Genomic DNA, 13,707 nt, shown 5'->3' with positions numbered 1-13,707 from the left:
TACTCTTCCTCCTCTGCCTCTCACATTGTGTCCATCCATTGTTGTCCATGCATCGTACCTGGGCGACCTGTCTACTCTGAACTGGCTTATATTCTAGACAACTGATTTGATCACATCATTAGAAACAAGTGTGAACTATTTTGAGTTGTTGTGTGTAAACGATGACAGCTGTGTTGTAGTTGTGTTTAACTTTTGCCACATGTATTTACCATTTTGCAACACAGTGCAAAATATGGTTTAGTGAGTGAGAATGTGTTTAGAGTTTTGCAAAAAGAGTGGATGAGATTTGCAAACAGTGTCTTAACTACCTGAACTTGTTAAAGGTTTTGCCTACAGAGTGACTGGGTTCAGGCCACTGAGCATTGGGTCCAGAGAATGGGGTTAGTGTTTTAGCAATTGTGAACTACTGTAATATAACTATTAACGTTACTTGTTGTAATGGCTGGTCTCAATCAATCGAATTTACATAAATGATATTGTTTTAATTAAACTACTGTGAGTATTGCAATATATATTGATGTACTATATACATGTAAATTGAAATATACACAAGTAACAGATTTTTGCGACATTTCCGGTTGCTGATGGGTCGTTTTGCTTCACGGCAGTTGTGACAAAACAAGAGTCTCACTAGTGGCTGCAGAGTTATTTATAAAGTCAGCCGCTGTTTTCATCCTAGAGGCGAACAGAAAAGAAAACGACCCGAATACCGACAACTTTAAGGAGACCCCTCAAGGACATGACTACAAACACGACGCGAGAGAAACAACGGCACGCTTTCACTAGCCAGCGCTAGCGACCTAGCTAAGCTAACTTAGCCGGAAGCTAGGGGAGCCAGTTCGTCCGCTTTGGTCCCGGGAGGCAACATGTTTTGAGTGGAAGCGTAAATAAATCCGATGTGACGGACCTCCCCCCGACAGACGGTACCGTGTGTCTCCCGCCCTTCAAACACACGATGTGGCTCCAGCAGAGACTGAAGGGTCTCCCGGGCTTGTTGTCCAGCAGCTGGGCGAGGAGACTCCTCGTAGGGTTGCTGCTCTTCCTCATCTTCTACTGGTACCTGGGAGCAGAGCGACGCTGGAGCTTCTTCAGCGGCTCCGTCATGTCCGGCGGAGCGGCGGGACAGTGTCTCCTGGCGGAGGTCCACAGGTGGAAGTCCCTGGTGGACCGAGGAGAGGGGATATGCAGCACGCCTCAGGAACAACTAGACACGCCTTTCGTATCGGGAAACGGCCACATTCTTATCGACATGGACTCCAACAAGCTGTGGGTAGCCGCGTCGCCGCAGCCCGGCTCGGCTCCGGTCCACCAGACCGAATACTCGCCGAGAGTCGGCGTCCACCTGGAAGGGAAGCGGGCCGAGGCGCAGGCCACCATGCTGTGGTTCCGGAAGGGAGCCGTGCTGTCGGTCCGCTGTGCTCTGCAGGCCGCCCGGGACTGCGTCACCATCAGAGAGGAGTTCATCGCGCACAGAAGCAGACCCAACGTGTACCTGCAGAGGATCCACGTTAGCAACCCGTCCGACAAGGCCGCCTCCCTGGACGTCTCCTACGACAACCCGTCCTTTGGAAGCAAGTTCTCCACCAGTGTGGAGAAGCTGGAGGACCGGGAGATAGTGCTCTCCTCTGGCAGGGTGCTGGTGGAGAATAACCGGATGGTGCTGGTGGTGGTGGTCTCCAAGAAGCTGAACAGTAGGATCCAGGTTCCAGCTAAACTAGAGCACAAAGACAACATCCTTTCAGTGGTGTGGACCTCGGAGCCCATCGAGCCGTCCAAGCTGGAGGAGACCTTCAGCACCCTCAGAGAGGGAGCCAAGAAGGAGCTGGGGGAGCTGTTGAGGGCAAACGTGGATGAGCTGGTTGGAGATCACCAGCAGGCCTGGATGGACCTCTTCACTTCAGGTGAGTAATGGTCGAGGTAGGAGAGGCTTCTAAAGGAGGGTGTGGGTTTTTTATCCCGTCACTAGAATCACATCAGATTGAACGTCTACCTGCAATCTGAGGACGAACACACACACACACACACGAAATACTACAGTGTGCCTTAGAAAGACATTAAATTGGCCTAAACATACTAAAGCACTGATGTGTGCTTTTGAAGGTCATCTCATTCTGCTTTAATTCAGAACTGTTTGTAAAATACTTGTCATTGTCACTCGTCATTAAAACATTGGCTGAATAAAATGCAAATCTTTGAACACCGAGCTTAAATGATGATTCAAGCTGGTAAATGGTTTAGCACAGATCATTTATGGGAACACAACTGATTACACATTTAAAAAAACATTGAAAAGCAGTAATTCATCGAGATGTGTGACCTCCACTGACTCCTCGTCCCTCCCTCCACTCTGTGAAAATCTAAACACCTGACAGTAAAATAAGCAATGAATGCTACAGCTTTGAAATTTGGATTCCTGAAAGCAGTGTCAGGCTGGATAAAGGGTTCAAAGTCCAGCTTTCAGCATCACTGGTGAAAGCAAGCCGCTGACTGAGGCTCTGTTACTATTTGAGGCCTCGTGTCATGCTGACGAATTCATCTGCCACGTCAACCTCTATCTATTGACGGACAAACCTGCTTCACCACTGCTGCCACTAGTAGCTCAGTACCCCATAAATATCCTTTTTTTTTAAAGACCAATGAGGGGACACATTTTTCCAGATGAAAGTGAAAGGCTGCATCCAGCCACTGTTTCCACAGACCCACTTGTATTCTATTGTAGTTCTGACTTGTGTGTAACATGTTCACCATGTGATCACACAAACAAAGTAATAGAGGTAAATAAAGGATGTAAAAAAAGGTGGCACAGTGTCCGTGTGAACATAAATCTAATGATTGTGGTCAAAAGCTCTGGAAAAGCCAGATTCTTGGATGCGTGGCAGGTTTGACGCTATTTTACTTTCTTTTCATTCAGGGGTTGAAATGAGGAAAATCACGGACTCCCACACGCCATCTAGCCGCACGGTGAACACCACCCTCTACTACATCCTGTCCTCCTCCACGGCTCCCCTGCTGGATCGGAGGCTGAGCGGCGAGGACCGCGTCCGCCTCGAGTCCAGCCTCAAGTACGCAGACCACTGCTTCAGCGGCCACGCCACCATGCACGCAGAGAACCTGTGGCCCGAGCGGGTGAGCAGTGCAGCTCAGATCCTGCAGCTGGTCACGCTGTGGACCCTGACCCTGCAGAAGAGAGGCTGCAAGGTGCTGGTGGCGGCCGGAGCCCACGGCGCCATGCAGGGCATGGTGCTCAGCTTCGGCGGCCTTCAGTTCACCGAAAACCACCTTCAGTTCCAGGCTGACCCGGACGTGTTGCACAACAGCTACTCCCTGAGAGGGATCCACTACAACCAGGACCTCATTAACCTGGCAGTGCTGCTGGACGCGGAGGAGAAGCCTTTTCTGCACGTGTCCGTGAAGCCGCAGGAGAAGCCGGTGAAGCTGTACGCCTGTGAGGCCGGCTGCCTCAACGAGCCCGTGGAGCTGACCTCTGAGATCAAAGGTCACACCTTCCCTGTGATGGTGACGCAGCCCATCACACCGCTCCTGTACATCTCCACAGACCTGCGCCACCTGCAGGATCTCCGCCACACCCTGCACCTCAAGTCCATCCTGGCCCACGAGGAGCACATGGCCAACAGGTATCCAGGCCTGCCCTTCCTCTTCTGGTTCAGCGTGGCGTCGCTCATAACCCTCTTCCACCTGTTCCTCTTCAAGCTCATCTACAACGAGTACTGTGGCCCCGGCGCTAAGCCCCTCTTCAGGAGCAAGGTATAAACAGCGACAATTGAACATAACTGGAAACAAAAAAAACTGCAAATTGATCTAATCTGCTCCTTTTTTTAATTGTTTTTTTTACTTGGCAAAGATTTCCTCTCCGTCGACGCTCTCTCTGTTGGTTGGTTTCTCAGTTCTGATCTTCCCTTTCTCTCAGTGAACCTTATTTCCCCCTCTCACCGTGTCCATGTTGGCAGTGGGTTGCCATGGAGGCCTGACACAGAGGGGATTCCCCACAATGCAGCTGTGCTCCTCCTGATCTCAGTGAGAGTAGCAGCCTTCGGTCCCTCTGCACTGTCCTGCTGGAATATAAAGCATTGGTTCATTACAGTGGAACAAAAGAGGCACAAGTGAGCTTTTCTGTTCAAAGTCAGGTTAACTAATAGGTTTTTAGTTTTTTATTCTTGTTTGAGATGCGTTACACATCTCAGTGGGTGTGACGGCTATCTAAGGCTCACTGTGATTGGTGACCTACCTCAAACATGATTACAGAAATAATGGAAGCCACTGACTTTGGACAAAACAATTCGGAAACTTTAAACCTCAAATCCTAAGGCATGCCTTGAAAAGCTTGCTGATATATATCATTATAGATATATATCCATAACATAGGCATGGTCCTGCTTTAAAGAATTCAACTAAATGATATTAAATAAATGTCCTACATGAGGGGAAACCTTTATTGCAGCTTGAGTTATTGATAGCTATTGATGGTGCACAGTGATATGGGGACGGAGCAGGTGAGCTCCCACTTGCTTTGACCTTCATTGAGTGGTTTGAACAAACCTGCGTGTCCATCAGCCGGCTTGTGCTTTGGATCCGGCCACTAAAGACCAATAAATCTGTGTTTGGGATACATGGAAGTTTGTCCTTTGAGTGAGCACCTTGTCAAACACTGTAGAACGAGTGGGCGTAGTGAGGTGGGGCTCCAGGTCCAGACAATGAGAGACGAGGACAGCCCACACCTCCCACTGATGTTTCTGCAAGTCTTTGTCTGCTCTTCCTGTTCTTCTGCGTTTTCATGATGTTTTTTATTGAATCACTCAATTAAATCAACACGAAATCTATGGGATGGCTTTGGCTCTTCACTACTGTCCTGTCTCCCCCCCCCCCCCCCGCCGTACTCCCATCATCGCTCTGTGTGTTCATCCCTTGTGGCTCTAATCCTCCCCTCTGACTTCACCAGGTCGCCCATAAAAGTGAGGATGACTGCTGTGACTCCAGGAATGCTGTTTGAGCGCCGCAGTGCACATAATCAATGGGAGCTATTAAGTAAGCTCCTGCTGTGATAAGTCATTCAAAGATGACACCTGACAAGAAAAGAGAGACCCAACAGCTACCAGAAGAACATTCACAGATCCGCTGTGACGTCACATTAAAACCAAATGTAACTGTGACCCACGTTGTTATTCATCGGCTTACAATGACTGTTAGTGGGGTCGGATCTAGGAGAACGGCTAGGCAGGTACACGGGGCCGTTTGAACAAAAGATATTTCATTCATCCTAAACTCGAATCAATGATTGAAAATCACAACACTTTAAGATAGTGTTGCACCATCTAGACCCTTCCAACAGGGGGAAGAATTCTTTATTAACCTGGAATTTGCCTGAATTCTGGAATTTCTGGTTTGTCTCAGTTGAAGCGTGCGGTTTGACCTCTGGCTGTGCAGTTTGACCTCTGGCTGTATGATATGAAATCATAAGCCTTTGGTGTCTTTAAAAAGGCAGTAAATTAAAGGACTAAACCTGAACGCTGGTCCTTCTTTAGCTTAGTGGTGGAGACGTCATGTGACCGTGGTGACGTTTATATCCAAAGGTGATCCTCCTAAACAGAAGATGTAAGTATCATAATTATTTTGTAATTAATCCAAATAAGGATGGGAGAAGCAAGGATGCAACCTCTGGTTGGACGAGAATACTTTCTCCCTCCAGCTCTCTGTGTGTTGCCTGCTGTCTTTTATTTTAAGGATTTGGTTTGCTTTAATCAAACAAAGTAGCATGAAGGAAATGTCTTTTATGGTGTGAAATAGAGGTTCAAACCCTGCTGAAGTAACACACACTGTGTGCGTCCTCACATACGATTCACACCCCAGTGTCTTCATTCATTTAGATGGCGGTCAAGTCTTGAAAGGAGGAGTGCTTTATTGGTTTTAATCTACCTGTCAGTGACTATCAGTGAGAAGTGTGGCATTAAAACACAGATCTGCTTCATAGAAACATTTTAAATTCTGCATTAACGTAATCACTGCACATTGTCTGATCACATTGGTGGGTGTGTGGGTTCTGATTGGTTGTTCCTTTTGCCTCTGACAGAGTATGATACAGCGATTGTATTAAATATGAATAAGGCACAAGTGATGTGTTTGAAGACTCTTGGTTCAGCCCTTTCCTTATGCGGCGTCTTTACTTTAATGAGAACTACTGAGTGTGCCTTCGTGGAAAAGCTGCTGGCTGCAGCCCGAATCACTTTAGATTGTACTTGGTGGTTTGTAATCATGTAAAGTTGAAGTTGTTTATTTTTGTTTTACGTTTGATGGAATAAATCAGTGAAATTCTGTGAGATGACTCAGAATCCTGTCTGACAGTTTGTTCCATATATTTTGGGGTTAAGAACATAAGGTTTTGGAGTCTCTGGTTCAGTACAGGAGACCATATTTAGCAAATCTTCACACAACTGCTATCATGTGTCTAATGATGAGGTGATCACATGTCAGTGTGCTTCTATAGATCCAAATCAGACCAATAGTTTTGATCATTTGAAAAACATGAACCTGAAAAGTTTTGGTCATGAACAAAAGAAATGTATTCAAATAAAAATAAGTGGATGAAAAGCATTTTTGGGTTGAATATGGTTTGGACTCGGTTCTATATCTTTCTTTCTGTAGTGATTGTATATAAATGTGATTTGTCCTTCTCGAAACCGGCCCGTATTGGTGAAATGGTGGTTGATTCGGGTTGTAGCTGGTTGTCGACATCACAATGGTTACAGGGAGGAATCCTTTGTGTTGATTAGCTATTGAAGTGCAGATCTGTATCTTGCCATCTTTACCACAGTGAATATCAAAATAAATGAAGTGAAGAATGAAAAAACATTTAAAACTGAAAATATAAATTAGATATATAGAACTGAGTCAAAACTATATTAAACCCCAAAATAATTAGTACTTATTTTTTTTTAAACTGTAAACTAAGCTTTACATTTGGTTTTCAAATGATGGATGGATTTGGCTCCATGTGATTCCCCCTCCGTGAAATCAATGAACAGGACATTTATTAAATGCTTATAAGCGTGGAGTTGACCTGCATCAGGGCTTCTCAAAGGATTCCTCCTTTCAACTGCTGTTCAAAACTCTTATAAATGCGGTGAAGCGTCTACACAGATGCATTATGGGGGGAGGCAGATCAATTGGTAACCAACATATGAAAATATGTTACTTAAACATCTCTTTACATTAAATTGGGATACCTTTGAATTAGCTTGTTTCCTCATTAAGACAAAGACAGTTTATTACTGCATCGTTTTACTGTGTGCCCTAAAAGGCTGAATGAGTATAAAGGAAACCGGATGTGATCATCAAAAAAAGAACATTCAGTTTCAGAAGGATCTTATGCAGCTCATAGTATGGGCCAAGGATGTAGTTTAGTTTGTCAGGTCAAAGCTGTGACCCAATCACCACTGCAGGAGGACACTATTACTACTGGATATGATGGGTCATTTCAGTTTGCTGTGTGAAGGGGAGGCCTTCTGAGGGAACCACATTATTCCTGACGATCCAAAAGGGTAAATAGAAAAGTGACGTTTGAGGGGGTAGTTGAGCACTTTGGTGAAGGTGTAAATAAATGACCAACAATCACGTGGTCACTTTCTGTTTCAATAGAGCACTGCTGCAGGAATGGACATGAGAAGGATCCATGTTGGCACTTACAGGCACTGACACACACACTGGAAACAAACCATTTTATTGAGTGAGTTTGTCAAATCATCACCATCAATGAAAGAGTCGGTTCCAGTCTAAACACTCATTCTAGACTTCAGACTAAGTAACGTGAATAACAAACTTCATCCAGTGATGCCATCGCTACGGATGCTTCTTATTCATTTCAACTGCCTCTATGTACTATATCCATAATATACTTGGAATTGAATCCCTCGCTGCAGTAAAGAAACATCTACACGTGAACTGTAACTCGTGAGCCATAGAGCTTAGGAATGGCACACATGAAGCTGGGCACAGGGTTCCTCTCCCCCAGCAGCAGGGGCTCAGTGCTGCCTCTGCTGGTTGGAACATGCTTTGCTGATTTCACTGGTGAAAAACACCAGCTGTGCCGCTCTCATCCATTTCACCCTCCTTGTTGGAGTCCCAACAGGAGGTCAGAGAAATTGTCAAATGACAATTCATCATCATCAGCATTTCAGCCCAAGTTTTGGTTGCTTAGTAACGGCAGAAGCGAAAGTAGTGCTATTGTCCAACTCAACTCACGCAGCAGGTGTGATCCTGGGCACATTAGGTGTGTGTGTGTGTGTGTGGAGATGTGCTACGAGTCCTTGAGCGTGCTAATCTGAGCATAGATCTTGAGTGCAGGGCCCAATTTGATGTTCATGGCTCCCATGAGATGGTCCTCGTTGAGCAGCAGCAGGGCCTGTCCGTCGATCTCCTGACAGCGGAACTCCTCGGCGATCTCCAGGCAACCTGCAGCCACAAAGCACCCAGTCAGCTCAGCACACACCTGTCTCCTGAGGCCAAAGTAAAGCAACTATGCCTCAACTGCTCCTATTGGTCAATACTGATCTACATAGCATAGATAAGGCTGCTCTAGGCTCCACTAAACCGACATCTAGAGCAGAGGGACTGAAGGTTCATCAGGACCACAAGGAGACGCCATCCGCTTCTACTGTGGGATGCAACCAAAGACCGAGAAAATAATCACACTGCTATTTAATAAAGTCTGGAAGACGAGAGAATGATAAGGAAGCCCATTCTCAGCCACGCAAGCATGACGTTTCTGACATGGAGAGCCATAACAAATCGCAGGAGTTGTTTTGGGGTCAGTAGACATGATCCCAGAGTGTCGAAGCTCTAAAAAAGTGGAATTTTCATAATGCACACAAATCCTAGACCAGCCCCTGTGAAGTAGAACGGAATAATGGGGAAAAGGTTGATTCAGAATGCAGGGATTTAACCTGCAGGGGTCAAACCATTATTTGTTTGTTCAATGCTCCCATCTGTCAAGAGGCGGTGGCGGTTATTATTTATTTCATTTTTTTCTGTAAAGATCCCAGAGAAGATTATTTGGTTATTATTTATTTCATTAAGTGATATTATTTATTTTCAGTGAAGATCCTGGATTATTAATATTTGGTTATATGTGGCTTTCTGGAAAACAATAAATGTTTACATTTAGGCACCCACTGCAATGGTCACACTTTTTCTGACCCCGGCCCCCTCCAGAGAAGGGAAAAGTTATCTGGCCCCCACAGGAACAAGTTTGGGGACCCCTGATCTAGAGTAACCAGCGGCTTTAGGATAAAAAATAAACATGAAACTATATATTTGGGAGGTGTGCGGGATGAGGACGTCACACCCTCCAACATGCCTGCACATTTCAAAAAGATTATTACTAAATATTTATCTTTTAATTTTAGAGCATGCTATAGTGATTGTATATAACTTTTAGGCTTCTTTAATTAATACTATATCAAAAGGTTTATTTTGTTTATTGTGTTGCCTTTATTCATGACGGAATTTAATATCAACGATGTGTGTGTAACTTGTGGGAAGAAACGTTTTTAAGAGCACTCTATTAATTGTAACTTTGAAACTTTCTAAATTTGATCACAATTGTTGTGACATTATGACTGATGCACATAAGTAATAAAAGTAAATACATAAGTTGAAGATTGAACTTTGGCATTGCTGACAGATGTAGAGTACACATGGGACCTTTGACCCCCCTCTACTATGTAACAAACAGCCTGAGATCTGAGGCCCCGCCCACCTGGCAGAGAGGAGATGAACTCGTAGACGTCCTGGATGTTCCACTGGCCGGGGTCACCGGGCAGGAAGCCGCGGGGCCCAGAGGTCGACGGGGGGGACGGGGGTCTTTCGTAGCCGGACAAGTCCGAACACTGGCTGGACTCTCCCTGTGCAGGATACGCCGAGTGGCCGGCGGGCGGAGCAGCGGCGGCGGGCTTCTGTGCAGGGGGAGGAGTCACTTCAAATAAAGACTGGGCCATGAGGACACCATGGGAGGCAGACATAAGAGCGGCAATACACCGCCTCACCTTCTTCTTAGACTCCAAACAGCTGGTTCTGATGTTTCCACTCAGCGCCGGGTGTTTCTTCACGCTCTCCAAGGTGCTCTGGCGGTTTGGGAAGAGACCCATTCTCTTTGTGCAGCCCACATTGTAGCTGCAACATGGAAAGCTGGATCAAAGCCCGAGTATGAATCCAAGTGGTGCTTTTTATGTCCTTGTTTGTTTCCACAGCCTTTGGAGCATATACTCGTTATGTACAGATCCATATAAACCGTGTTAAAATCATACATCAAGACATCGTGTAGCAGTTACGTTGTCTATCTTGATCCAAACAAGTATGCAGTAACTCAAAAGGTATCAGACATGACAAAATTGTGAGATGATCTTTGAGGAGCATGAATGATGCAGTGCATCCTTCTCTGGTACCAGAGACATCCTATGAAAGCTGCCAGCTGGCTTTTTACTGGCCAACAAGACCATCCTCCCTGTGACCTGAGCTCTACACTCATCCCTTCCTCCCCAGCCCCTTGGTGCTGCTCAATCCACCGCGTAATGGTCACGTACAAGGAAGGCTGCGTTGGCATGATCCGATCCAGCTGTGTGTGTGTGTGTGTGTGTGTACCTTTACGTGTGAAGTCTTTTGCATGACGCCAGGTGTTTTAACTGAACTGAAGTTAAGGGAAATTAACCGTGGCTTTGTAAAGCCCCTGAACAATCCAGAGTGGAGTGTCTCCATCAGAGTGAGACGTCCTCTCCCTCTGTCCCTTTGGACTCAGGAGTCGCTTTCTTCCATTCAGATCATACAAATAGCTCCTGGCTTACCGTTTGGCGCACACTGTAGAACAGAACCTCTTGGACCTTTTGAAGACGTAAGCAAAGTCCACCTTCCCACACAGCTCACAGGTCAGCATGGGCTCCTTCTGGGCCTTTAGCTCTGCAGAAACACAGACACAACACACTCAGACACACACCAGCACCCATAGCGCCCCCTGCAGCTGGGATGCAAGCATGCTTCAGCACTGTCACAGAGAAGAGGGAAGCTCTCAGATTACTGGCTGATTTACATCCCAGCATGCATCTGATGATTATCCAACATCAGGTAGAGAGCACCTGTGTCCTTCTCCCTTGGCTCCTTTTTACATTTCCTGGATTCAAGCATCATTTACTGTCTATATGCCACATGATTTAGTCCACAACAAACCCGTGGTGCATTCACGAAGTGCATAAACAGCAGCTGTAACATCGTATGGCTGCCATCTTCACTGTCAAAATTCCACAGGAGGGGAGTCGGAGCGTGTCTGAAGCATAATCAGTGTAATGTGTGCCACTCAGTGTGAGGCCTTTCCCCTCGTCTTCCCCAGACAGAGAAAAGGCTCGAGCATCTGAGAAGAGCCCGGTTCTTTGAACGAGGTTTGCAGATTACAATGTTGTTGACAATATCAAACAAGTCTTCCTGACAGAGTTCTGACAGAGGCCGGATCAGGAGGTCTGGGCTGAACCACATACATGAAAGCAAGCACTGTGAACGTTATATCTACACAGGTTTACCCTTTGCTGGGAGGCCCTCCATCTTGGAGTCTGCAGTGGGTCTCCTGAGGCTCTCGATGGAAAAAGATGGACGTTCCACCTGCCGACAGACAAACACAGTTCATTATAGCAGCTGAGGCTGTTGCACCAGGAAGGAAGGAAACACTGGGCTGGAGGCACTCCAAGGATTCCGCAATGAATGGGTGTCCTTGTGCGAGAGACTTGTGTCTTCAGAGTTCTTTATTCCACAAGAGGAGTGTGACACAAGCTTCAAATTCAGTCTCTGTGCTTATCTCCTGGAAGCAGTCGATCGCTGTTCGTCTAATCTCCTGATTGTGGTTCCCGGCCCACGTTTCGGCGTCATCATTGCTACCAGCTGCTGCTATTACACGTGCCATGTTGGACAGTCAGACTAAAGACGGGAACGTGGTTTAAAAACCGCTTCAACAATACATCGTCATACTCGAGCACTGAGAAATAAAGGACCAGAAGGTCTGTGTGGATCTTTTTCAGTCTCATTCTCCCCCTCTGCATCCCTTCTGGATCCCCAGAAGGTGTGTCTCTAAATGATGGAGTCATTATCAAATCCTTTTCTATATCTATATCTATTTGTATAAAAATGTCTTGTCTTATCTATTGTTGTGCCTGTGCACTTTATATGTTTCACCGTGGGAGTGTGGGAAATGTTTTTTCGATTACCTGTATGTCTGACATGCAGCAATTGACAAATAAAGCTACTTTGACTTTGACTTTTGGCTTCTCTTCATGGTTTTACACAAAACAAATAAAGCCGTTTGTATTTGTAATAACACCAGTAACAAAATACAGGAGACGTGAGCAGGCGCATGCACCTTTGGTCTCCAGACCGCCACTATGGACTGGTCTTTGACTACTGCCACATGGCGTGTGGGTGTGCCGCCGTACTCACGGGGAAAGGCTCCGCCCCCTCCTGGATCACAAAGCCTTCTATCAGATGGGTGAGGATGTGCGACTCCACGGGGGCCTGGGCCGGTTTGCTCTCTCCATCGGGTCGGCTGCTGTTGCTGTTAGTGTTCCCGTTCCCAGAGGTCATGACTGGAGCACAGGCCGCCCCTCACCTGCCGACACCAAACTCGCCAAGGACCGGGCCCCCACTAGCTGATCGAACACACAAAGAGGAATGCAACGTCAACATTCTACATGCTTCCTTTAGACCCTTTAAGAAGCACTCTTTCATTTGATAAGACTGTCCTGTTCTTAAAGTTGCTGACTTTGCACCTGCAGCCAGTGGTCTCCTTGCACTACACACGAGAATGTGCGGTTCTCCATGTTCTCGGGTGTGTGACCCCTCTGAGGTCAGGGTGCACAGAGCCGTCAGTTAGCTAGGAGACTTCTGAAAAGGTTCCTAGTGTCGTCATGCAGGACCACTGGACTAAAACCCATCGGTTCCATATGGACCTCATGAGAACGACTTGAATGGCTGCCACACATGACCTGATCAAGGAGTCCTGAATGAACGCAGCCCCGGGGTTTCTTGTACTTTGGTTGAATGTGTGAATTCACCAATCGAACGCCAGTGCAGAAAGGGAAAAGCTTCAGAGTAGTTCGCTTACTTCTGCAGACGGGACCCGCTCTGAAGCGTCCCGCTCGGTAACAATGGGGACGAATGAGGGGAGAAAAGCTCTTTGTTTACCGGCTCCAAACAGCGCTCTCATTCGGCTCCGTCGCCGCTCCGCGACCACCGCTTCCCGCTTCCCGCCTCGAGCGACGCGCCGCAGCAGCTCCACGGGCCGCGGGCAACTCACGAGAGACCCCCCCGGAGTCCGCACCTGGTCCACGACTCACTAAGTTCCAGCTTCTCCTCTCGAGCAGCACGCGCACACCTCTCCCCCCGCGGCGCGCGTCCGTGGTGCGCGAGGAGGACTTCCGGCCACGGCCTTCACAATAAAGCTCGAATAAATAACCGCATCTCAATACCGAGCACGTGAAACTATTTAAACTGAACTGGTGTCACTGGATTGAATGGAGAGAGGGCTGTTAGTAAGAGGCTGAATGGTAACTAAATAAGTTCAAACTGAGCTTCCAACTGAAAGCAATACTTAAAATATTTGGGAGAATGCTGTTAAACACTTTGAAATACTTTTCACTGCCACCTTACACAGAAATTCAAAGT

The 13,707-nt window shown here is 46.8% G+C and overlaps 2 protein-coding genes across 2 annotated transcripts; one reads left to right on the top strand and one right to left on the bottom strand.

Annotated features, from left to right (window-relative positions):
• Positions 1 to 559: 559 nt before the first annotated feature.
• kiaa2013 (KIAA2013 ortholog) lies at positions 560 to 6,337 on the top strand. The gene is made up of 3 exons (XM_037456923.2): positions 560 to 1,901; positions 2,912 to 3,765; positions 4,958 to 6,337. The coding sequence occupies exons 1-3, from the start codon at positions 956 to 958 to the stop codon at positions 5,006 to 5,008; spliced, it is 1,851 nt and encodes a 616-aa protein (XP_037312820.2). The 5' UTR covers positions 560 to 955; the 3' UTR covers positions 5,009 to 6,337.
• Positions 6,338 to 6,580: 243 nt separating this feature from the next.
• Positions 6,581 to 13,451, bottom strand: phc2a (polyhomeotic homolog 2a (Drosophila)). The gene is made up of 7 exons (XM_037457026.2): positions 13,228 to 13,451; positions 12,484 to 12,692; positions 11,577 to 11,655; positions 10,851 to 10,962; positions 10,056 to 10,182; positions 9,770 to 9,965; positions 6,581 to 8,463 (listed from the first exon to the last, which is right to left on the bottom strand). The coding sequence occupies exons 2-7, from the start codon at positions 12,625 to 12,627 to the stop codon at positions 8,309 to 8,311; spliced, it is 813 nt and encodes a 270-aa protein (XP_037312923.2). The 5' UTR covers positions 12,628 to 12,692; positions 13,228 to 13,451; the 3' UTR covers positions 6,581 to 8,308.
• Positions 13,452 to 13,707: the final 256 nt, after the last annotated feature.

The sequence above is a fragment of the Pungitius pungitius genome, chromosome 1 (assembly GCF_949316345.1).
Source record: "Pungitius pungitius chromosome 1, fPunPun2.1, whole genome shotgun sequence".
NCBI lineage: Eukaryota > Metazoa > Chordata > Actinopteri > Perciformes > Gasterosteidae > Pungitius > Pungitius pungitius.
The sequence above is the reverse complement of the archived record's forward strand: the minus strand, read 5'-3'. Positions and strand labels throughout refer to the sequence as shown.

Bases quoted from the DNA above. Each gene is read 5' to 3' on its own strand.
- kiaa2013 (XM_037456923.2), top strand. From the start codon at position 956: ATGTGGCTCCAGCAGAGACTGAAGGGTCTCCCGGGCTTGTTGTCCAGC. The intron at 1,902-2,911 runs GTGAGTAATGGT...CTTTTCATTCAG, and splicing joins GATGGACCTCTTCACTTCAG to GGGTTGAAATGAGGAAAATC. The intron at 3,766-4,957 runs GTATAAACAGCG...TGACTTCACCAG, and splicing joins AGCCCCTCTTCAGGAGCAAG to GTCGCCCATAAAAGTGAGGA.
- phc2a (XM_037457026.2), bottom strand. From the start codon at position 12,627: ATGACCTCTGGGAACGGGAACACTAACAGCAACAGCAGCCGACCCGAT. The intron at 11,656-12,483 runs GTGAGTACGGCG...GTCTGTCGGCAG, and splicing joins AGGGGGCGGAGCCTTTCCCC to GTGGAACGTCCATCTTTTTC. The intron at 10,963-11,576 runs GTAAACCTGTGT...GTGTTTCTGCAG, and splicing joins GGAGGGCCTCCCAGCAAAGG to AGCTAAAGGCCCAGAAGGAG.